At 37.3% G+C, this 25,536-nt stretch overlaps 2 protein-coding genes across 2 annotated transcripts in view; one reads left to right on the top strand and one right to left on the bottom strand.

Moving 5' to 3' along the window:
• The window catches only part of LOC107565452 (tubulin epsilon chain-like), a 20,120-nt gene extending 11,289 nt beyond the window's left edge, over positions 1 to 8,831 (top strand). Inside the window, exons 6-11 of the mRNA XM_016250694.1 lie at positions 3,481 to 3,602; positions 3,685 to 3,872; positions 4,289 to 4,461; positions 5,421 to 5,561; positions 7,427 to 7,601; positions 7,783 to 8,831. Coding sequence (XP_016106180.1) covers positions 3,481 to 3,602; positions 3,685 to 3,872; positions 4,289 to 4,461; positions 5,421 to 5,561; positions 7,427 to 7,601; positions 7,783 to 7,932 — 949 coding nt within the window. The 3' untranslated portion in view covers positions 7,933 to 8,831. The remainder of the gene's footprint in view (positions 1 to 3,480; positions 3,603 to 3,684; positions 3,873 to 4,288; positions 4,462 to 5,420; positions 5,562 to 7,426; positions 7,602 to 7,782) is intronic.
• A 3,102-nt stretch (positions 8,832 to 11,933) lies between these two features.
• The window catches only part of ccn6 (cellular communication network factor 6), a 26,248-nt gene continuing 12,645 nt past the window's right edge, over positions 11,934 to 25,536 (bottom strand). Inside the window, exons 4-5 of the mRNA XM_016250707.1 lie at positions 18,005 to 18,198; positions 11,934 to 12,215 (exon numbers count right to left, since the gene is read on the bottom strand). Coding sequence (XP_016106193.1) covers positions 11,934 to 12,215; positions 18,005 to 18,198 — 476 coding nt within the window. The remainder of the gene's footprint in view (positions 12,216 to 18,004; positions 18,199 to 25,536) is intronic.

Genomic DNA, 25,536 nt, shown 5'->3' with positions numbered 1-25,536 from the left:
TTGAGATTTGTGCGGTTTGGCCTGTAGAGCCTATAGATTGTAACTCTCATGGGGATATACATTTACAGACCTACAATTAAAAAATAGTACAACCCTCCCAAGTACTCAGTTGATTAATATATCCAGTACTTGAGTAGATAAAATTACCAAGAACATTGCATTATTGTGCCACCCCAAAGAGGCCATCCCATCTTCAAGAAACAGCTAAAGACATATCTCTTCTATCTACACTTGATGCAGCATCTAATTCTTTATAGAACCAGGGTTACATACATAACAGAAACTTTCCTTTTAGGCTCACTTAGTGCTATCTCACTAGCTTAAGCTGTGGGAACACATCAACACAATGCCATACTACAAAGTTACTGCCAGTTTATCAGCCTGTGACGACATACTGAAACAGAATATACCCTTGAACAGATGAATGTCAACATCCAGATTCTAAAATCTAAGAGACCCATTCAACCACCACACCAATGTCTTCCAAACATGGACCACTAGATAACACGCAAGAAAGAACAACTCTTCTAGTAGAGTGAGCTCAAATGCCAGCAGGTGAATTTAACCCATGTACTTCATAAACAAGAATAATCACATAAAATCCAATGCAGATCCATTATTTCTTAGCAGTAACAGCCTTGTTGCAGCCTCCAGAACAAGCAGACCAGATTTAAGCTACTGGCTTGTAGGGCTATGCAAATAATCTAATGCGATTATCATGCACATCTCGTCAGTAAAGCCGGTTCTGTGATTAGTAGTAAATCTCCATCACGTGCTTTCAGATGGAGCAGCATTTACTACACTGAGCCGTAGTTCACTGACAAGCTACGCAATATTGCATTCATAATCGTCGATGTATCGCCTGCGATTATGAATGAGATATTGCGTAGCTTGTCAGTGATAGTTATTGTCATTGATTTGTGATAGTTATTGTCATATTGTTGGTCATGAACACCCTCATTGATATCTCTTATATAGCACCCAGCCATATTAAAATATATTTATATGACTGGGTGCCCTGATGAAATTTATGCTCTTAAATCCCCCACTGTTTGGGCACATCTTTGGGTTGGTCTTTGATCCTAATAATCAAAGTAATTAAATGCAGACCAGAAATAGCATTATTATGGCTTAATCGATATGAAACAGTCTCATTATCAATTCATAGCTCAACCCATATACACACAGATATATTCAGGACACAGATAAAGCAGGCTAGCAGGTTTTTGACCGATGTTTATGCTTCAGCCAGATGTAAATCATTTGTTAAGAGCACAAGAATACCTTGTCAAGAAAAATCTTAATTTCCTCTTCTATGAGATGGCTATGGCCCCGTTTAGTGTAAACAAGGGCCAGAATGTTTTGAATTTGTTCACTTTCAACCATATTGAGTCAAAACATTTCAGCAATACAAATGATCACATTGCATTTGTAGCATAATAGCTCAATTAGTCAATGTGACTTCTCAAGTCAGCTGTTGTGATAAAACAAGGGTCAAAACTTTGATCCCCACACTTTTTGTTGCTTGTGTTTTGACATGATGTATGCAGTCATGAGGATTTTGTTTCATTGTCACACTCACCTCGAAATCTGATCACATACATGTAACTGCAACTTGTAAACACTGGTGACCACTCTGACCACTTGTCACTAGAGCCCGACCGATATGGGTTTTTTGGGACCGATACTGACATTAGGGAGTAAAAAAAAAAGGCCGATATCGATATATCGGCCGATATTCTTTGTGTATATTATAGTACAGTACCAGTCAAAAGTTTGGACACTTTCCCATTCGTGTGTCCACACATTTGACTGGTACTATATATAGAATACAATATATACATAAACAGAATATATATACATAAACACATTTTTTGCAATGATCACTCAAATGTGGTGATGAAACACTTATAATGACGTGACAGAGATACGTAATGGAGGCAGGGCATTTAACAATTTAACAATAAACTTTATTATCCAAAAGTCTGACATCAGTGCACTGAACCGTAAAGTTGAAGTTTATTCAACTTTAATTCAATTCAATTCCATTCAACTTTATTCAGTTGAAGTTTATTTCACTTCGGAACATTCATTTACGGATTTGCGCTACTGTCTTCACACACAGACGAAACTTACTAGAGAAGTGTGAAGTGTGACATAATATACCTCTGTAAATAAATACAAAATAAATTCACGTCTCGCGCACTTTAATGCCCTTTGAATGTAACCTGTACGTTCCCTTGGAACTGGAATCATGGCGGAATATCATGTGAAGTCCACTTCGCAGGGCACTTACGGTCGAATAAGGCAACGCTTGAATGCTGCTGCCTGAACAAGAGACCTCCTTACTGAAGTGAATGTGTTGACTGGTGTTACTATCTCACGAACACGCCGGCGGAGCTCCACAAAATCCTGGGGATCCCTTCAGCTCGAGGAGCCCTATCGAACGCCACCCTCCGCGCGTCGGTAGCCCTGTTAACTGTACAAAGTTTCAATGGTTTTCCATAGACTTAAGCTTTAAAGCGTTTCATCCAGGTCGCCAGTAGCAAACAATGGAGCGCGCTCTGCTGGACAAACTAAGTAATTACACAATTTCAAGCATTTTATCTGCGTTATATGTTCTATAAAAAAAAATTTCATATCGGCGGTATATTCACCGAGACGATATATCGGCGACAGGTTCATATCGGCCGATAATATCGGCAAAACGATATATCGGTCGGGCTCTACTTGTCACCCATCACCTGAGATGGATCTTAATACCAGATATAAACCAGGCCTATGTTGCTATTCCTCATGTGGTTGACACGCCCATGTGTTTTTATACTTCAGAAGCTCCTGACAGCCTCCAGGCATGTTACTGAACAGTCACATTTTATAGTACTTGACTGTTTAAGTGGTTCTTCATGTATCAGTGCACAAGGTCAATTGCTTGTCATTCTAGACAGATATTCAAAAACTGATTTTGATTGCAATGACACCAGCCAGTCATAACCTAAGGCCAAAGATGAGTCAAACAGAGTCAGACATTGTCACATTGACTTGCAATTGGTGTTAAAAAACAAACATCAGTTCACCAAAATCATTACAAGTTTTAATGTTAAATTTGGCTTTTAAAACAAATACATGCTATACCTAGCTATTAAACCACAGCCTTTTTATGAAATTGAAATTGTTTATACTTTAAAACATTTGTAATCCTTCATAATATGGTGCAGTTTTAATAGCCCTGTTCTAAAAACTGGTAAGCTGTCTACTGAGGCAGCGTTTTAAGACATGTAGACTGATGTAAAATTTTATCATAACAAATGCGTACAACGATTAGTTCCAGGTTGGACAAGCCGTATTCTAAGAGTGCTGATTTTTAATATGTATCCTGTTCTTTAGTTAATGACATAGTATTTTTAGTTATGCATTGTGTTTTTTTTTTATTTGACTGTTGATCAGCGACTGATACTGTGATTGGTCTATGACTCTTAGGGCGGTCGGGCATCACACATATGGCTTGGCCTACAGAGAGCAGATTGTGGATCAGGTCCGCAAGGCTGCAGAACACTGTGATTGCCTTCAGTGCTTCTTCCTCATTCACTCTATGGGAGGAGGTAAGCTTCTGATATCTGGCATGTTACCCGTGTTTGTGGTTGAGAAACTTGGGCTGACCTAAGCGTACATTTGTGTGTTTAGGTACTGGTTCGGGGTTAGGCACGTTTGTGTTGAAGCTTCTAGAAGACGAGTTCCCAGAGGTATGTCGGATAGTGACCTCTGTCTACCCGACAGCAGAAGATGATGTCATCACCTCTCCTTACAACAGCATCCTAGCCATGAAAGAACTCACAGAACACGCAGACTGTGTCTTGCCAGTTGATAACAAGGTATCCCTTTCCTGGCATCATAGCTCTCAAACCGTATTTGCAGTCATGTATACTCTGATAAAGCAAGTGAACACACGTTGCACCATATTTGACGTCAATGATGCTAAACATTGCTCACATTTCTCATTACCAAACTGGATGGAAAGAGGAATAATGACTTTAATATCAGTCTGTTCCTCATACAAAACTGTGGTTTCATGCCTTTGGGAAAGTTGGAATACAAGTCACATGGACTACATTTATTGTACTTTTTTAACCTGTTTATAACTTGACAGACCTTGTCACTTCTGCTTTTCTCAAAATTGTTCCTGTTGTGTTACACATATGAAAGGACGTCATAAAGTTTTGGAACAGCGCGAGGGTCAGTATATATCATGATGATTTCAAATTATTTATTTTTTTTACCTTTATTGTAGTCTCTGGTTGATATTGTTGGTAAGATACAACACATGTCCAACACTGACAAACCAGGCTGTACCATCAAGAAGGACTGTACCATCATCTCGGGACAAGGAGGGGTGGTGAAGGTCGAGAAACCTTTTGATGCCATGAACAACATTGTGGCCAATCTACTTCTTAATATTACCAGGTACTAAATGCTTTGTGACAATGGACATTATCTGCTGAGCTATTTGGTTCTGGTTTATAGTCTCAGATTGGTGGATAATTTCTATATGTGTATATGGCTAGTAAGGTCATCACATAAAAATTGGCACTTAAATATTTTTTTAATTGACTGGAAAACATTCTAAAAATAAAAAGCTTAGAAGACATGTAACTAGCCATCTGTTGTCTTTGACTCTTTTTTTAAAAAAAAAGTAAGACATTTTCTCACTAATTTAATTGTATTGAAATATATATATATATATATACAAATAAGAAATACCTGAACTACAAATCAGTAATTTCTTACCTGATCCACAATCTTTTGGAAGTCACTCCCTGTCCTCTATATCAGTACTGGGCTTAAAATGATTTAAATTTAAATTTTACTTTTTACTTTTAATTTTCATTCTTTTCAAAATCATGTAAATTCTTAAAATCTGAAAATGAACAAGGGCTCTCAGCTCTGGCCTCCTGCAGAGTTTAGCTTCGAACTCGCCTGCCAGTAACTTTCTAGTGATCCTGAAGACCTTGATTAGCTTGTCCAGACGTATTTGACTAGGGATGGAGCTAAACTTTGCTGGAAAGTGGACCTTCGAGGGACAGAGTTAAGAACCCCTGACATAGAGCATACATGTAAAAATATATTGTTTCATGCAACACATTTCTGGTCTCCCACATTTGCATGCATACGAAAGTAAGTCAATGAAACGAAAAGTGTAGTGTTATCGACTCTTCAGAGCTAAACTCTGCAGGACAGTGATCTTCCAAACTAAAATTAAATAGCTCTGCCACAGAGGGTGCCTGCTCATTACAGGTCCTTGGATAATATTCCCAATTGTCCCCATGCCAACAACCCTGCATGGAAGGGAGAGACTTTATATGGAAAAACCTCTTCATGTGTGTTTGGTCATCACCAACTGGATGCTGTGCTGTGTTCTGTAGGCTGGATCAGATGTTCTCAGATGCATTTAGTAAGGAGCATCAGCTAATCAGAGCCGACCCCAAACACAACCTGTATCTGGCCTGTGCTCTTATGCTGCGTGGAAACGTTCAGTTGTCAGATCTGCGCCGGAATATTGAGCGGTTTGTTTCTCCCTTATTTTGATTTACTCTTGTTTTGTTTCTTTTTTTTTTTTCATTATAATTTTTTCATTCTCACTTCATGCCCACTTAATGAATTCTTTCTTTAAATAAATTAATTGCACATACGATGTAAAAATTTTTGCAATGCAGACAGCTTCTTTGGTTAAGTTATTTTATTTTTATTTATTTTTTTGCGCAAGTGTGTAGCTCTTGAGCCGAACTAAAGTTATTAGTCATTGGCAGCTTCAGTGATGGGGAATGCTGGCTTTCTGTATATTTTCAGTTTCAATATCCATTTTGTTTTTATTCTACTAACATAAACTAGTCTTGGTTTTGCAATGTGTAAAAACAATGGACTTAAAACATTGTTTGGTGTTTCAAGATAAAAACATATGCACTGAAAGGTTACTTACTGTATAATGACTAAAAAACAAGTGCATAATGTGCAAAAATATTTTAATTTTTAAATAAGTTTTATTTTCAGAGACTGATAGCTTTGAAATTACACAAACATACTTCTACCGGCAATAGAAAAGCTAAAAAAAGTTGATAGAAAAGTTTAGAAATGGAATAAGGTAATAGAAAACAAATCTTCTCAAGTATTTAAAGGATTATGACTTTTCATCAGCCGTAAAAAACTTTTTCAGGCGTTTTTTTTTTTAAGAAACATGCCCTTGAAGTACGTGTTAAAGGCTAGTTCACCCAAAAACAAAACTCTTGTTATCAGTTGCCCTCACAGATTATTTAATTTTTGAGTGAACTATCCCTTTTAATGCCAGGTGTAAATGATAACGCCTCGACTGACCACTTGTGATCAGATCAATGAAGACTTAAAGGGTTAGTTCACCCAAAAATGAAAATTCTGTCATTAATTACTCACCCTCATGTTGTTTCAAACCCGTAAGACCTTCGTTCATCTTCGGAACACAAATTAAGATATTTTTGATGGAATCTGAGAGCTGTCTGACCCTGCATAGACAGCAATACAACTGAAATGTTTCCAAGTCCAGAAACGTAGCAAGGATATCTGTAAAATAATCCATGTGACATCAGGGGTTCAACCGTAATTTTACGAAGCTACGAGAATACTTTTTGTGTGCAAAAGAAAAAAAAACGACTTTATTCAACAATTCGTCTCCTCCGCCCTGGTGCCATTTTGGAGAGTATCAGCTGGACATAAACAGCGTATGCTGTTCTGTGTCAGCTGCGTCACACGGATACGCTGTTTTTTTCTTTTGCTTACAAAAAGTATTCTCGTAGCTTTGTAAAATTACGGTTGAACCTGATGTCACATGTATTATTTTATAGATCTCCTTGCTACGTTTCTGGACTTGGGAACATTTCAGTTGCGTTGCTGTCTATGCAGGGTCAGACAGCTCTCAGATTCCATCAAAAATATCTTAATTTGTGTTCCGAAGATGAACGAAGGTCTCACGGGTTTGAAATGACATGAGGGTGAGTAATTAATGACAGAATATTTGGGTGAACTAACCCTTTAATACCAGGTGTAAATGGTCATAGAGTACTCTTAATCACAGTACTTCTTATTAGCACAAATTAGGGTAAAATAGGCATTATTAAAACTATATAGATAATTTTTTACTGCAAATTTTTGTACTTTTTTGTCTTGCATTGCTTTAGACTCCATCCACCTTTTTACCCATGAACGTCTACTATTTGATACAGACTTTGCATTAGGAGCACTCCTATGATACTGTAAAATGCTAAGTAGACAACTTGTAAGATTTTGTAACAACTTATCTCTGTATGTAATATAAATATATGATCTGTAAATGATCCATGATGATGTACTTGAGTCTCTCTTCATTTTAGAATACAGAATAATCGGTTTTTTATTGCCCTAGGCTGAAGCCCACCCTTCCATTTGTCCCATGGAATCAGGAAGGATGGAAGACCAGTCTGTGTTCAGTCCCTCCTGTGTGTCACTCACATTCTCTTTTGGCTTTAGCCAACAACACTTGCGTGAAATCTACCTTCTTTGAACTAAGGGAGCGTTTTGTGAAGCTCTACCGTAGGAAGGTGTGTATAGCATAGCATATCAACAGCAAAATCATGATTCATTTTGATGCACAGACATGTACTGGTTCTCTCCACAGTAACACATGCACAATTGGTGGCTGACTAAATACTTTTTTCCCCCCACTGTAAACTGTGTATATATGCACAAACTCAAACTTTTGAAATGTCGTGCTCCTCACAGGCTCACTTGCATCACTATCTAGCAGTTGACGGCATGGAGTTGGCTGGATTCAGTGAGGCCTTGTCATCTATCTCAGCTCTAATTGACGAATACACACACCTGGAAAGACCTCTCATGCCCAACGTTCCCAGACTCACCATCGCCACCTGACTCGTGTGTATAATAGACAACGTGATCAAAATTTCTACTTGTACATAAACTAAATATTTCATATTTTTGGGCTAATGTTTTATTGATGTAAAATATCTCTATTTTAGAGGCATAGAAACATTGGCTCAAATATTGTTGTGAATTTAGTGTGGATTTGTTAGTACTACCTACAGCATAACAGACAATATTGAGTCAAACAGAGTTGAGCTCTATCCCTAAGCAAACCTGCCTGCCAGCAATTTTCAAGTAAGCCCAAAGACTATTTTTTATTCATTTATTTTTGTTTTTCAAGTTGTGTTTGATTAGGGCCAGAACTTAACTCTGCAAGACAGTGGTCCTGAATTGCCCATCCGTGTACAGTACTAGAGTCACATAAATTACACACTTCACCTGTAAAATGTTGTTACTTTTTCTTTCATATAAAAAAGTTAATAAAATAGTCATAATATCAAACAGTGCCTGGATAATGTAGTTTTAATAGAAGAAGAATCACAGAGTCATTTGTCTTTACACATCAGTAAAACACAAGAAATGCCACTTTATCTTAAACTAGATTAACATACACACTCAATTCTATAGTCTTGGCATTGGCACAGTCAGCACAAAGCCTAAACTTGTATCCTCATTTAATATGGCTCTGCATTGACCTGTTGACAGATGGTTTGTTTGCAGGTTAGCGCTAGTTGTATTTTTGCTTCAATTTATGCCTTTATAATCAGTTGGTGCAGGGCATCCATAGATCCCAAAAGTATTATTGACCAGGTCTTGCCTAAGACTCAATGATCAACACCTCTCAAAAGCAATATTTTTGGGTTGCCTGCAAATTGTCATCGTAATCATAATCAGCATGCACACTATTTTTGTTGCAACTGACTTGATGGAAGTTCAGTACTCGAGTAAAAAAAATTAACTTTGTATTTTAAATAATTCATTTTTAAAGAGACCCTCTTTAGATGAATCTGTTTGTTGCATTAATTTGTATTCTATTTTTGCACTCTTTCTATAGTAAAATAGCATACTAGTAGGGTTAAGTTGTCTTGTGTATGGGCTGAATTTGAAAGCAAAAAGATTCAATCAATATCACTGTCACTTCAGAATGCACATCCCTAGTAGTAGTAATAATAATATTTTTTATATATATATAGTGTTACATTGTAATGCTTACAAAAAAATCAGAAACAGAAACAACCCAATAAATTAATGAAACATCTTACGTTTTGGGATTTATTACAAGTTGCTAGTCATTCATTTTCGTTGATTTGTTGTTCAGGAGAGTTCAGCTTTATGCAAATGCACAGCAATGTGCCAGCTACTAGTGGGAGTTCAGACTTCAAGTTTATATGACTCCTGATATAGTTTGTCCTTAGATATTATTTATACTATTATATTATTATTATTAACTTTCCTGTACTGCACCACATTGCTGTTCTCTTTTGTTGATTAATTCTACAGTTGAGGAAAATATATTCATCATTCATGAATATTCCTGTTTCTGTAGTGACCTTTAGTTGGTTGAGCTTTGCTCAAATAATGGCTAGCATACACATCCTTTTTTTTTTTTTTTTTTAAATAACAACAAAAAAAACAAGGTTGAAATTTATTTATTTGTTTGTTTGACTTTTTCAGAAGTATATGCCATTGCTTAACCTCAGAGTTGATTGTAGCTGATGGTCTTAAATGTCTGTGTTTTCCCACAAGTTCAAAATCTCTACAGGTTCATCACATCCAGGTGAGTACCTGTGACCTGAGAATTTGCTATACATGTATTGAAGAATGTGAGACATGTATTAACATGACTTTGCTTCATTTAAAGGTGCACTAAGCGAAATTTGCCAAACGATGTTGATATTTGAAAGCACCAAAACGAACACACCCATACCCCAACAGGACCTTGCCCCTATTTTGAAATCTCCGCCCACACGAATGTACACAACCATGGCAACGAAGATGGCGGAATCTGCTATGCCTACCGGCCGAGGGTATGAAGTTGTGTGAAACAAAGCAAAATCAATGTTACTCACCTATCAAGAAGAAACAAAGCAACCTTGGCATCCGATTCCAGGTCTTCCTGCTCCTTGAGTTCTCTCCACCGCTGGAAAGCTGCTCCGATATTTAATCGGGTCCTACCTCTTGCCTGATCATTACAGTTCTTTTTAATGCTTTGTTCCTCCGATATCCCTTCCTCCCCCCTCTTTATCTATAGTCAGTCTGCTAATATCTTCTTGTACACTCACTGAATGCTCCTTTCTCACTATCATTGCTAGACTTGACTGCTGATTGGCTGCAAGTGTGTTTTGGGACTCGGTTCGACACTGTGGACAAAAGCGTTTTTCAAATATTGCTTAGTGCACCTTTGGTAAGTGTTTACAAAAATATCTCCCTGTTCTCTTTACTTGCTGTATTCCAAACAACAGAGTAAAACACTGGTTTTAATGTGTTTATACAGTTGTGCGTTTAGGCCCGAATCATACTCTACTCAAATATGTGAACGCAGACACATCGATGCATGGATGATTTCTTAGGTGCATTCTTTGCATTGACCCAAGGGATGGTTTATGTGCATCCCAGTTCACATACTAATGTGGTAGTATAAATAGTGAACACTGACAATTCTAAATAAAAAAAAGAAAGAAAGAAAATGGTGTACTTTAAATACTTGCATGATGCAGTTGACCGAGAAAAAAAAATGTGTGTAATGTAATGTTGGACACTTCATGCATTCAACTGTCGCAGCTTTAATTAACTGATTATGAATGACAAAATAACCTTCATACATTAAAATAAAATTCACAGGCTACACCGTTAAGTACATAGTGTATAAGTGCACAGTAAATAATGTGTCTTTCGGGACGCAACTTTTGTCTGTCCTTTTTTAAATCAACTACTCATTGTAAAACAACAGTTTGAACTTTGCCATTAGATTTTATAAAAGCAGAAAGCTACCTGAATAACAACACCTTTGGATTAATGGCATAGACAGTTGAATGAAACTGTCTTATTCAAGTTCTGAGGTTTATTAGCGCAATAGCGCCTGAACAGACATTAAAGGGTTAGTTCACCCCAAAATGAAAATTCTGTCATTAATTACTCACCCTCATGTCGTTCCAAACCCGTAAAGACCGTTCATCTTCGGAACACAAATTAAGATATTTTTGATGAAAGGTGAGAGCTCTCAGGCTCTGCATAGACAGCAACACAACTGTAATGTTCCCAGGTCCAGAAACGTAGTAAGGACATCGGTAAAACAGTCCATGTGACATCAGTGGCTCAACTTCAGTTTTGCGAAGCTACGAGAATACTTTTTGAGTGCAAAGAAAACAAAAATAATTAATTTAACAATTCTTCTCCCCCGAGTTACATCTTCCGCCATTTTGGAGAGTACCCAAGAGCGCAATCGACGTAATCAGTGTTGTTTACGATCGTCGAAGAAAGCGCGCGCATGAACGTAATCTGCGTAATCAGCATTGTTTAGGGGAAAGCGTGAGTATGCATTGTGATACCCTCTAAAATGGCGGAAGACGCAACTCAGGGGAGAAGAATTGTTAAATAAATTGTTATTTTTGTTTTCTATGCGTACAAAAAATATTCTCGTAGCTTCGCAAAACTGAAGTTGAGCCACTGATGTCACATGGACTGTTTTACCGATGTCCTTACTATGTTTCTGGACCTGGGAATATTACAGTTGTGTTGCTGTCTATGCAGGGACTGAGAGCTCTCACATTTCATCAAAAATAACTTAATTTGTGTTCCGAAGATGAACGAAGGTCTTACGGGTTTGGAACAATATAAGGGAGAGTAATTAATGACAGAATTTTCATTTTTGGGTGAACTATCCCTTTAAGTATTTACTACATGTCTGTAAAATTGAAGTGTGTTGACAAGTTACCTTTCTCAATTGGTGGCTGACTAAATACTTTTTTTCCCCACTGTACTTGCATAGAGTATTTCTGGTCATATGCTATAGCTTACATGAAGCATTGTGTACTTCCTCTTTGTCTGTTTTATATTAAGTGCAGTTCTGAAAACATGTCATTAGCATCATTACACTTCCTCTGGCATACACAGGAAGTGATCCACTGCATCTTCCAGCGTACGTTAGATCCCCCTTTGCAGTGGAACTCTATGTTCACCATTTTGGACTTATTGGGAACGCAGCAGCGCTTGTCTGTGCAGATGCCGCAGTATGTCGGGCGGTGCTTCTTAACGCTGGTACAGCCAGACAGCGAGAGCTTCTCTGCTTTAATGGCCTGGAATTTCGGTCTGCAGGTTTTACCTCTTGGCATCTAAGCATGAATGAGGAAAGAAAAAACAATTAATCCCTTTTATGGTTATGATTTTGGGTTCAAAAATAGAACTTTGGAAAAGTTCCAGCTTCATTAATTTCATTCTGATATACCTGCATATCTTTAGTTTTTTTAACATATGAAATATTTAAGCCTGGGTCAGTAAACCCTGGGTAAATGGGTTCATAGGATATTTTGTTTGACATTACTCATAATTTACCACGTGTTGACAGTTATTCCTGGGTATACAGTCTGACAAGTACAATCCTAAAGGATTTTTAAAAAGCGCACCGTGTGAGTCCAGCTTACGTTGTATGGTAAGGACACACAATAAATACTGACACAGAAAAGATTATATTTATTTACCATATATTTTTGGAATCTTGTGAGTGAGGAATTTCGTCTGAGGTAAAATTGGATCGCAATGGCTATTAATTGTCTGTCGGTGAACATGTCAAACCAGCGATCAAAGACTACAGATTTTAGCCCAGGATTATAGGAATCTTTTAGGATTTTCAAAATTTGTCTCAGACGACCAAATCGTGGACAAAATCGCACAGTGAGCCAGGGTTTAGTAATTCTGTTCTTTGAACTACATTTTAAAAATAAATGTATATTACGATTTAATTAATGTATATTAAGATGCTAAGAGTCAAAACTAACGTAGTAGACTTTGCTAGCTGCTAATTAGCTGCAATATTAGCAACAATTGTCATTTCCGCAACATGTCAAATTTAGGTGTTGTGGTAAAGACCTTGTGTTGCGTTAGAGACCAGTTCAAGGTTTACTGTATATTAAATTACAAATATTCAGTCTATTGTAAATTATATTTTAACATAACATTTTGTAACCCTAGATGAGACCAAATTCATCTACAATAAGATCAAAGAAATGCAGAGCGGAAATGAGAAAAGACCCCGAGACGAATGCAGAGTATCAGCAGAAGGAAAAAGAACATAAAAAGAGAAAGGAAAAGAGTCTCCCAGCTGACAAAAAGAGAGAAAAACCTTTTGATTCATGGCACTTTAACATTGTGTCCTTACCGACACAAGATCTCATTACAGTACATAAGCAGCTATGCTTTATTTTATTTTTTCCTATATTTTTATTTGCAAAAAATATATATTTTTACACTTACGTTGAGATGATTTACTCATTGAAATTGCAACATCTGTTATAAAAAGCTAAATATGTTTTGGAGAGTCAAAAGTACCCGTAGTTGCAGAAACATCCATATATCCTTTTCAATTTTTCTTACAATGATTTCGGTAATATGGCTGAATGGTTTACCTTGTTTGTGTGTTTATTAAGTGCTTATTAACATCAGGATATGACGGTTTTCTTTTCAGTTGAGTCTTTTGTGTTAGCGTCAGGCCCACACATGCCTGTTCTTGACTAATTGTTTCAATGACGTCTCACTACAAGATCCTAAGGTAAGTAATTTTCCTGTAAGCTCTTTAGGAATGCTGTAATAAAGTACTGTGACTTATGTTATGTCAGTATTGACCTCTCTCTCGCTCTCTTTTCAGGGAAGTCAGACTTTCTTTTCCCCTCACTCACTACCACAGCGTCAGATTTCACTTTCTGGCAAATCCACCGTCAGATAAAGCTGATGAGATTGTATTGCTCTGAGCTTGTATTTTTGATATTCAACTACAAACACAATTAGAAACAGCCAGTTTAAGTATGCAGATTCAACTTTATAATAAAATGATAGATACCATTGCACCAAAAGTATTTGGATAATAAAGTGACTTTTAGAACGTCCTTCTAGATAATATATCACAGTAAGTAGCACCACAAATGCTAGAGTTCTCAGAACTCAAATGGAGTAAATCTGCACAATTAATCATTGTGTCCTTACCGACACAAGATCTCATTACAGTACATAAGCAGCTATGCTTTATTTTATTTTTTCCTATATTTTTATTTGCAAAAAATATATATTTTTACACTTACGTTGAGATGATTTACTCATTGAAATTGCAACATCTGTTATAAAAAGCTAAATATGTTTTGGAGAGTCAAAAGTACCCGTAGTTGCAGAAACATCCATATATCCTTTTCAATTTTTCTTACAATGATTTCGGTAATATGGCTGAATGGTTTACCTTGTTTGTGTGTTTATTAAGTGCTTATTAACATCAGGATATGACGGTTTTCTTTTCAGTTGAGTCTTTTGTGTTAGCGTCAGGCCCACACATGCCTGTTCTTGACTAATTGTTTCAATGACGTCTCACTACAAGATCCTAAGGTAAGTAATTTTCCTGTAAGCTCCTTAGGAATGCTGTAATAAAGTACTGTGACTTATCTTATGTCAGTATTGACCTCTCTCTCGCTCTCTTTTCAGGGAAGTCAGACTTTCTTTTCCCCTCACTCACTGTACCACAGCGTCAGATTTCACTTTCTGGCAAATCCACCGTCAGATAAAGCTGATGAGATTGTATTGCTCTGAGCTTGTATTTTTGATATTCAACTACAAACACAATTAGAAACAGCCAGTTTAAGTATGCAGATTCAACTTTATAATAAAATGATAGATACCATTGCACCAAAAGTATTTGGATAATAAAGTGACTTTTAGAACGTCCTTCTAGATAATATATCACAGTAAGTAGCACCACAAATGCTAGAGTTCTCAGAACTCAAATGGAGTAAATCTGCACAATTAATCTTATTAATCAAAACATTTGATTTATTAATTGAAACGTCAGCAATTTTTTGGTCAAACTAATCTTCATCTCCACTGGTTAGAACTGACATTTTTCTAAGCATAATTTCAGCTGGTGTCAAAGCTATTTTTAGTAGATGTTCACACAAGTAAAAACGGTAATGACGAGTGTCGGTAAGTGTTGATCATCACGTTAACTAACATTTGACCATTAGAAAATGTCCAAATACTTTATTTACAACACTAATTCATTGTCTACATTTACAACACAATATATACTATATATTATCTAAATAAAAAAATAAAAATTCTGTAATCATTTACTCACCCTCATATTGTTACAAACTCGTACATTTTTCCATCTGACACGTAACTTGAATGTGTGGACCGTAAATATTACTTGAGCAAACTTGTTTCCAGAAACCTTGTCATCAGTGTATATTATTCGTTCAAGATTTTCTAATTTGTGTTAGACAATCAGTTGATGAACAGTCAGAACTTTATTGACTCTCAAATCAAATCATCGATCAACTTGCATATACAGAGCTCGGATCAAATATTGCGATTTGTCAATAGCATCAAGCCTCACTGGTTCTTGTGTCATGACATTAGGTCAAATGCCACAAGAACCAACACTTAAGAAAAAAAAAACTACAGAAAACTCAAAAACTTGAGGCAACCAGCTTGAGGACTTTTTTTTAGATTGTGCAACATATGGAAAAATTGTTAACTTAATTACATTTGTCTGTGCTTTTATCAAAAACAAGTTTTATGAGCTAATGTTTTTTGTAGATCCACATTCAATCAACATTTTAAGTTAATATGAGCATTAATATTACATATAATAGTGGTGTAGAATTTTTCTATGAAAATAACACTAATTGCCCTAATGGTAACAACTTTTACAGGAGCACTGGAGATAGCAATGTGCTGAAATGTCTGCTTGCTTGCTCGTGTTCGTCTGCTTTTAATTCACATGCACTTTGCACTTTTTGCACGATGCAATTCATAAAATAAAAAATATGTTTTTGTAGACTTTTCCAGTCTTGAGTGGATCAGTGTGCGGTTAGCCACCCTCTTGTTCATTAACAACTTTTACAACAAAATGTAATCAAAAACACTATATAGATATTAAACAAATTATTTCTGATTAACAAATATTTGTCATTATAAGTCCCCATGTTTTCCCCAAAAACATAAATTATGAAAGTGTGTTATCAGTGACCAAACAGCCTGTTGGTTGAACCCTCACCACCAAACTTGGCATTATAATTTCTTGCTGTTTAATATTTTAAATCGCTCAAACTAAATGGCCAAAAATTACTTTGTTTAATATTTAGACTGGAGACCAAAATTAGAGACGTCTACAAATACTTAATACTTTTTTTTCTGAAAAATTGTTAATCTTCATCACTCTAAATTTAAAGGAATACCACTGTTCTGCTAACATGTTTGACAAAATAACCAAGGCATTAAAAGAAAAAGAAAAAATCTAAATTAGAGAACAGTAACCACTTTAGCAGGAAAGAATATAACAACTGAGGTTTTGGAGGGTTACAGTTGTCAGAAGTTAGTTGGAAGTTTGAATGACTTCAGCACATCTGTGGCCGCAGGACTTGACTAGTTTCTCATAATGCGCTGGTGTGATCTTGGTTCACTCTTCTTCCACTCTCTTCCATAGTTCGGTAACTGTAGTGGGTTTCTTAGCCATAACTTTGTTTCCAAGGATTTTCCAGAGATTTTCATTCGGGATTAGATCAGGAGTCTGGCCTGGCCATTTCATTTTTTAAATGTTCTTAGCTTCAAGGAGCTGCTTTGCCTGTTTTGCAGTGTGAAGGGGGCATTGTCTTGCTTGAAAATTGCAGGCTGGTTGAGAGATGCTTACAGGGAAGGTACCGCATGTTGCTGAAGGAAGTTCTGATAAACATTTGCATTCACCTTCCATGTAGCTGCATATAGAGGTCCAACTCCTGCTGCACAAAACATCCCCCCAAACCATAACACTTCCTCCTCCACCTTTCACTGACTCCTTTACACACTTGGGCTTCAGTCTTTCCCCAGTTTGACACCGAACATAATGTTTTTCATCTGACCCAAATAAATTAAACTAGCTCTCATCACTGAAGTGAACTTTGGACCAGTTCTCCTGTCTCCACACAATATGCTCCTCAGCAAAGGTGAGCTTAGCCTTTTGATTCTTTCTGCTGATGAGTGGCTTGGTCACTGCTGAGTGTGCTTTCAGTCCGACTTCTCTTAAACATGCCGAGACAGATCCTTACCCTGTTCAGCGCAGAACTGGCAAGCAATTCCTGCTGCAGTGTTGAACCGATTCCCCATTGAGAGTTTCTGCATTATCCTATCTTCTCGTGCATTTGTCTTAAGTGGACAACCAGCCTTTCTAGGGGACTTGAATGAATTAGTGTCACTGTAAACCTGCAATATTCAAGAAATCACAGATTTTGAATGACTAACTTCTCTTGCAATGGCTGAAAGGGTCATCCCTGTGGCCTTCATCTGGACAACCTCCTGTTGCAGGGTTTCAGTCACTTTAGAGCAGCCCCGCCATCTTGCAATTTCAGTGAAAATTGGAGGAATGCTGCCAGTTAAATAGGGTTTGTTATACTGTATAATTAAGGAAATTAGCACCAGGTGCCAGATTATCATTCTCTCATTTTGATCAGAGTTCTTTTTCAAATATCTCATTTAGGTTTCTTATGCTGTGCCTCAGAATACAATATGCTTAAAAATTGCCCTTCTACTCCTGTTAGGATAACTTTAAATAGGTCTAAGCAGTGACCTTGAAATTTAGGACATTATATTGTTCTCTAATTTTTATATTATTAACGTGTCACAGTGATTTGGACAATGATTGTTGAACAAAATGATTAGATTTGCTTGAATTTTTTATCTGTTCTTCATGCAAACAGTATGCTCATTTTGTCCTCTGAAGATTTGGATTAAATCAATGGATGTGTACGGATTACATATAGGCTACACTTTTGTCCTTTTTGGTGATTGAATACAAGTTTGGAATGGCATGAAGGGTGTGTAGATGAAGACAGAATTTCTAGTTTAACCTTGCCCAGCATGTGAAGTTCCAGCAGGACGGATCTCTTACCTTAAGTCCCTTTAGAGCGTTTTTATCACATGGTCGAAGCAGACAGAGTCGGCGCTCTTTTCTCATCTCACACTTGCTGTTGTCGTTGTTGACTCGTACAGAGATGCCGATGCCGCAGGTGCGTGAACAGGGTGACCAGGGTGTGGTCTGAACCAAACAGTTCTTCTTCCAGGCTAAGGGAGGATCCCTGTAAGCTTTCAGTGTTACAGTCACAAAGCACTACGTCATCCCACAGCACACATTCAAACATCTGCCCTCACCCCAGGCTTCAAATTCTGACAGGAAAAATTAGTCTGGGAATACTGTATAGTTATTGATCTGTCACAGCTAGTTATGACGTCAATTCATAGAACAGTTCAGAAGGCATATTCACCATGTGTTCTCTCTGGAGTTTCTAAGAAGATTTGGCTGTTTTCTAGTTATGAATAATGTTAGTACATGGTTAATGTCAATCTACATGTTGCTCTTCAAAGATAGCTAGCAAATTGGAAGTAGTTTATTTAGATGTTTGACAACAGTGCCAACATTATAACATTTTCTATGTAAACCACAAGTTTATGTGCTTGATGAATGACATTTATGTAAAGTAAATGAACAAAAAATGAGTCCTCTTATGGCAACTTACATTTGAGGCAAAAGTGCATGTAATTTATTTAATGAAAATCTCTTCAGACTTTTAACCAGGGTGCGAATTACGGGGAGGTTTGGCGGGTCTGACCCCCCTAAAGAAGGCTTGATCCCACCCGATGGACGTCAAAACTAGATGTAGTGGGGGTCAGATAGAAAGAAGGCTAGCCTACACATATTATGGAGATTTACTTGTAAATATTAATATGCATTTCTATAGCCCTAACTGATTTTAAAATATAATTTTGGCAGCTCCTGAAATGGGTCGTATTGACAGTACCTGAGCGGTTGAAGAATACACTACAGCGCTCATTCAAAGACGTGCATTTATTGCTTGGACGGAGCAAGAACACTTAAAATACACTTGTAGATTCAGTCGAGTGATAAAGTTTACCCTCTTCAACTTAATGCTGTTGAACTGAATTTATGGAGCAAACTATTTGCTAAAATATCCATAACATTAACAGCAGCGCTGTCAGTCAGATGCGCGTGAAAGCTGCATGTGTTACTATAACAAACACTGCATGTTTTCTTTCAGAATCATCATTGGCTGGTAGAAAGACAAAAATAGGTTACATAAAAGATAAGGTAAAGGTGTGAATAATTACATTTTAGACACATTGTCAGTAATTTCACCAATGAAAATAAAGCCCTAGGAGAACTGTTGTGCGTCTCAGATGAACACACAGCAGTGTTTCATTAATGAATCCACGTTTTTAAATTAATCGAGTGAATCAATGATTCAGTAAACCATTCATAAAGGCAGTCACTTGTGTCGTTTCTGAATGAATCAGCCATTTGAATGAATTGATTGAATGAATGATTGAATGACTCACTTAAGACAGGGATTTGCCGCCACCTACTGGCGCATTAAGTTTTATATTCAGAGGATCGTTTCTTTTTCAAATAATTTAATATTTCACTATTTATTTGTATTTTTTATGTTGAATTAAAATGTTCCTTTCTAAAGCTACTTATATTTCAGCTACCTTTTTGTAATGTCTATTCAGTGTTTTTTTTTTTTAATTAACACAATAACTATTATCTTTAATAATAACTTTATCTTTATTCGGCACATGATGTACATGTTAATTAATTAAGCTCATTAATTTGAGATTCATTTGATTAATTAATCGGATTTAAATAGTCACTTGACAGCACCTAGAGTGAACACTCTAGGAATTCTAGAGTGAACCCGTGATTGCAAAATGTAAAATTTTTCACTCACACTAGTTTGGGACCCATTCTCACTAATTTTGCCTAAGTAAATGTAATATTCTGCTTATTAATAGTAAGTAAGGTAGTTGTAAAATATGGTCATGCCGAATAAGGCAGTATTATGTGCTTTATACTGTAAGTACTAATAAACAGTCAATACGCTAGTAATATGAATGCTAATAAGTAACTAGTTATTAGTGAGAACTGGCCCCTAAACTAGTGTATACAAACTAGTGCATTAGAGTTAGGACAGGAACATGAACATCTCTACTGTATCTTATCTCATTCTCATAATCCGAGTAACTCCCACATGCTTATAAAGGAATGATTGTTCCAAATTCAATACAAGCAATGCTCTATTAACAATATTTGTGGCATACTGTCAGTTTAATTGCAATAAAAAAAATGCTTACAGCAATGCACTTACAATGAAAGAAAATTGGACCAGGCAGTACATTTTTAGAAGTATAGGCACAAGCTTTAAACATTACAGCCTACTGCTGTATTTTGCACAGAATCTACTCTCACGCACGGTTTTAAATGAATAATGTGACAGATCTAATGGCATATCACTTTATTCCATGGCTCTTTATACCAACTGCAACTGCACCCCTACACCTAGCCCTAACACTAACGAAATTGAGCTGATCAGTAAAGGTGTCCTCCAAGGTCCAGGATAGGAACCCTGGTTTTGACCATGAGTAGCAATATGAGCTGCACCAGCACCTCAAAAGGGAGTGGCATCATTCCTCAGATTTCTTCTCTTCAGGAAGCGATTCATCTTAGCCCATGGTTATGAGTTGTCTTTTTGCATTAGGATTAGATTTCATGTTCAGCAACCTCTTTGAATGCATAATACTCCTTGTGGGGAACACAGTGTTCTTTCAGGAGTGTGTTCCATGCTGTCTTCATTTTAAGACTGAGGACTTGCACGGTAATTGTGTCAAGTGTTTGGCCATTCATCATATCATGCTGCACTTAATGGCTCTGCTAGTTGTATGCACTGATAAGAGTAGAAGTATTTAAAAATACTTAGTTCTCTACCCACCTTCTTTTCAAGGAAAGGAGAGGACTGACTACACCCCATCACTCACGCTAAAGCCCTGTGGGTCCTTTTATCTCTCTCTCTCTCTCTCTTTTTCTCTCTCTCTCTCTCTCTCTCTCTCTCTCTCTCTCACACACACACACACACACTGGAGCATGTTAACCCTATTTCACCGGTTGAATTTGCTGATAATGATGTTGTTGTTATGTCCCGGCCCAGAAGCATGGGATGTGGTCTCTGAATGACATTCTTATGACCACTGCTGACGGGACTCTGAGGAGTTCAGCAGCGGTTTAGCTGCTCTCTAGTGGTCAGGAGGCACTGCATTTATCAGCTTATATTGAGCTGCTTGAAGTTGTGTGCTGTGGAGATGCTTCACATACAAGTCATGCAGAACAACTTTGGAGCTGATTGGTAAATCTTATATGGCTACCAGTCAGGCTAGTGTGGCGCTGCATACCATGGCGGTTCTGCAGGCCTACCAAGCAGATATCCTTAAGTGCATGGCCGATCCTGACCTGCGGAAGGAGGGAAAGCCTGGTTTTTAGAAATCCTCTCCCTTTTGCAAAAAAGAGCCATAGAGAAAGTGCCTCCTTCAAGAACGAAGTCCAGATTTTACATTCAAAACTAGTGCTGAAGAAGAATGGAGGTCTGCATCCCATTTTAGACTTGGATCAACTGAACTACACTTTACAGAAGCATTGTAGAAGTATGTTGACACTGAAGCACATCTCGACGAAGATTCGGCTGGTGGACTGGTTTGTCATGATAGATCTGAAGGATGCTTATTTCCACATTCAGATCATTCAGAGACACAGGATGTTTCTCAGGTTCACTTTTGGGGGCAAAGGATATAAATTGAGTACTTCCTTGGCTTAGGATTGCACTTTGCATGTTTACGAAGTGCATGGATACAACTCTGGTGCCTCAGGGAGGGAGGTAACATCACCAGCAGATACTAAATTGGTCTGTTTCTTTGTGGGCTTCAGACGGTCATCACACCAGGGGGTGTTCTCATAGTGTCAGCTGCCGATGCATTGTTCCCTATTCAGGGAACCAAGGTTACATATGTAACCAAGATGTTTCTTTTGTAATTCTGTCTAGCTCAACCAGACAATGGTGGGCGGAATTAGAGTAAATAGCCTTAGCCATCAAGGCGGGCTATTTGCACTTGTGTAACAAGTGTACACTGAATATTTTTTCTATGATAACAGACATTATGCCACAAATACTATTTAACCTGGAACATTCCTTTTTAAGGCAACGTGAAATCAAAATCGTACCTACAGTAGATACTTTCTTAAAGGGGTCATATGATGCGATTTCAAGTTTTCCTTTCTCTTTGGAGTGTTACAAGCTGTTTGTGCATAAATAAGATCCCTAAAGTTGCAAAGACTAAAGTCTCAAACCCAAAGAGATATTCTTTATAAAAGTTAAGACTGGTCCATGCCCTCCTAAAAACACGCCCCCACATGTCTACGTCACGATGTAGGAGGATTTGCATAACACCGCGCAAATGTTCACGCAAAGAAAGAAGGCGTAACTTTTATTCTCGCTGTAGTATTGTTGCTGCCGCCATGTTGTGAAGACGCTGTGTTTCGTTGTGAAAGCGAAACTACTTTGTTTGGTCTTCCAAAGGAGGACACAACTAGAAATCAGTGGTTAAGTTGTATTTACAACACTGTTCCAGAACAGTTCAACCCAAATATTCAGATGTGTGCAGCACATTTTATGGAGGACTGTTTCCTGATCCTGGGAGAGGAGCCTACAATGTCGGTGTTCTGACAAATAATGCTGACTCACAGCCTGTAAGTACGTTTTCATATTTAAAGAATTTGCCACTGATGATTCAAACGTGAGTTTTGAGCAGTATAGAGTAGCGCTTGTTGTTAGTCGTTTCTCCGAACACAAATGCAGACATGGTTTAATTTTTACGTGGCACGATACACAACACAACGCGTAAAAAGACAGTATAAGTCATTATAGTCCGTAATTATGTCCCCACTGGATGCAACAAATACCTCGTTTATAATGGGTTTTAATGTTTTTGTCTCGTCGCTCCGGCCGGGACACGGCATCACAGTATGGTAGGGGCATAACATTTCCGTCACACGCTTGAGGTATTCGGCCAATCATAACGCACTGGATAGCTGGCCAATCACAGCACACCTTGCTTTTTAGAATGATGAGCTTTGTAAAAATCGATGCGTTTCAGAAAAAATAATGTACAGTATGTGGAAAATAATGTTTTTTTAACCTTAAACCACATAAACACATTTCATTACACCAAATACACAAAATACTGTTCTTTTTAGCAGCATCATATGACCCCTTTAATATCCTCGGTCTTGTTGTTTTCATAAACTTTCATCAACATGTTATAACTAGAAATGTAACGATACACTCGAAGCCAGTTGAAAATATGTGACTATTCAAGTTAGATAAGATGTTGAACAAATCACGATACAGTTGGGGTGGAGGTTTATATGAATGTATCTCTATGGGGAACTGCCTGTCTTCAAATAAGTTTTGATGGTATTTTCTTTTCATCTTGCCTCCGTATAATGCATATTGAAGTAGTTTTTATCAGCCCAGTGCTGCTTTGTTTACAGCGGTAACCAACAAAACGGTGTATTGCTGTTCTTCTATAGCTGCTACCTATTGGTAGAGAGTGAATTTGTGTTCTCATTTAGCCTGTCTGCTTTTATGTAGTTTTATGTAGCATAATTTCATAAATGCTCAATTTAGACCATTCTGTTTTTGCTTTAAATGCGTTTTCTGCTGGAAAATGTCTATACGCTGATATTTCAACATAAGAGATGTTTCAGTTTCACAAAGAAATGTGCAGCATTTTGTCTGCGAAATAATAAAAGGACACTTTTTCATTCATAATTTGTCTTAAAGGGGTCATATGATGCGATTTAAATTTTTCCTTTCTCTTTGGAGTGTTACAAGCTCTTGGTGCATAAAGAAGATCTGTAAAGTTGCAAAGACTAAAGTCTCAAATCCAAAGAGATATTCTTTATAAAAGTTAAGAGTCAGCCACGCCTACCTAAAACGGCTCGTTCTAACACGCCCCCACATATCTACGTCAATATGTGGAAATATTAGCATAATGCTGCCCAAATGTGCACGCAAAGAAAGGCAGCAGCAAAGGAGGGGGCTTTGTTGAAAACAACGTGTTTGAGAGAGGCGGGGCATAGAGGCAGGGGCAGACTTTCCCATTAGGCAAAGGTAGGCGACCGCCTTGGGCCCCCAAAAGCCAAGGGCCCCCTAAAATGCTTTTCATATAGGATATGCGCATTAAGCGCGGACACGCGAACGTTTGCTGTTTACGGTGTTTGTTACCACGACAACCGTCCGAGTCTGTGGCTCCTGCAGGTGTACGGCTGTATGTACTGTGAGTACCATGAGCTTATTATAGGCCTGTGTGTCCAGTATTTCTGTCGACTGAACCCATGCCGTTAATTATGAATGTATCAGTATTTTGCATGCCAAAGTCAATTTCTGCATAGAAATATTAGCCTACGCCAAATAGAAGCAGAAAATCGTGCTATAAGCACTTTCATGAGATCGGGTTAGCCTACAACAATTAATTTGTTGGCTATTTTACAAATGAGAATACAACGAATTCATGACAATGTTTACATTCAAGCTACCCGTAAAATTTATAGTGAAAAGTTCTTTAAAAGAGTCTGGAATGCAATAAAGTAATTTTAAAGCTGTTTTTTAAAGCATTTGCTACATGGATAAAAAATATAAATAATTAACATATCATACAAAATTGCGTTGCAGCAAATCCTTTAAATTTAAGCTATTCAGAACAGAGCAACATAAAAAGCAGCTATACAATTATAGGACAAAGTTTTACGTATATGCCATTATAATTAGTGTTTTATTTTTTAACTGTACGGAATTATAAAATAAAACGCAAACTATAATCGGGCCTTCCATCAATGATAGTGATGAAAAAATGACTTGCCATCTCCTAATTGGATGTGCCTTTAGAGAGAAATGCACGGATTACATAATGAAAGAGTTAATTTTATTAGGAGTCTATTTTCTTTTTTGTTTTAAAGTAGTAATTTAAAGCTTTCTATATATTTTTCTCATGTCTGAGTTTAGGTTCATCATTGTGAAGCGCTCCTGTTCAAGCCCGAGACGGCAGAAAGCGTTTCTTTTCTTTATTTTATAAAAGCACAACGTTTTGTTGATATTGTGAGTGCGCACAAATAAAACTACACCCTTTACAGTTTAGAATGATGTATTACTCTTACCTTTATGAGCAAAAATTACGGCGTATTTTAAGTTGTTTCCACTGTTAGAAAAAATGCAAGTGATCCCGCTGGCGCCTCCGTGTCCTGCAGAGCGCGCTTCAGCTTCCACTCTCCACACAAACTATTGGCCTAACAGCGCACATTTATATAGGTTAAACATTTAAACTAACATTGTGATATACTTGAACTATTTTATATATAGATTTTATTTTAGGCAAGTCCTTATGATTTGAGAAGGCTAAATTGATCAAACGGGCTATGATCAACTTACTAGGTGCGTTTCCATTACAGATTTGCGGAAAACTTTGGTGATATTTTCAGAATGTCGATAAAAAAGTATTGCGAAATGACGCCGTTTCCATTAA

The sequence above is a fragment of the Sinocyclocheilus grahami genome, unplaced genomic scaffold, assembly GCF_001515645.1.
Source record: "Sinocyclocheilus grahami isolate Dianchi unplaced genomic scaffold, SAMN03320097.WGS_v1.1 scaffold1002.1, whole genome shotgun sequence".
Classification (NCBI taxonomy): Eukaryota; Metazoa; Chordata; class Actinopteri; order Cypriniformes; family Cyprinidae; genus Sinocyclocheilus; species Sinocyclocheilus grahami.
Note: the sequence above shows the minus strand (reverse complement) of the source record. Positions and strands in the feature narration are given on the sequence as shown.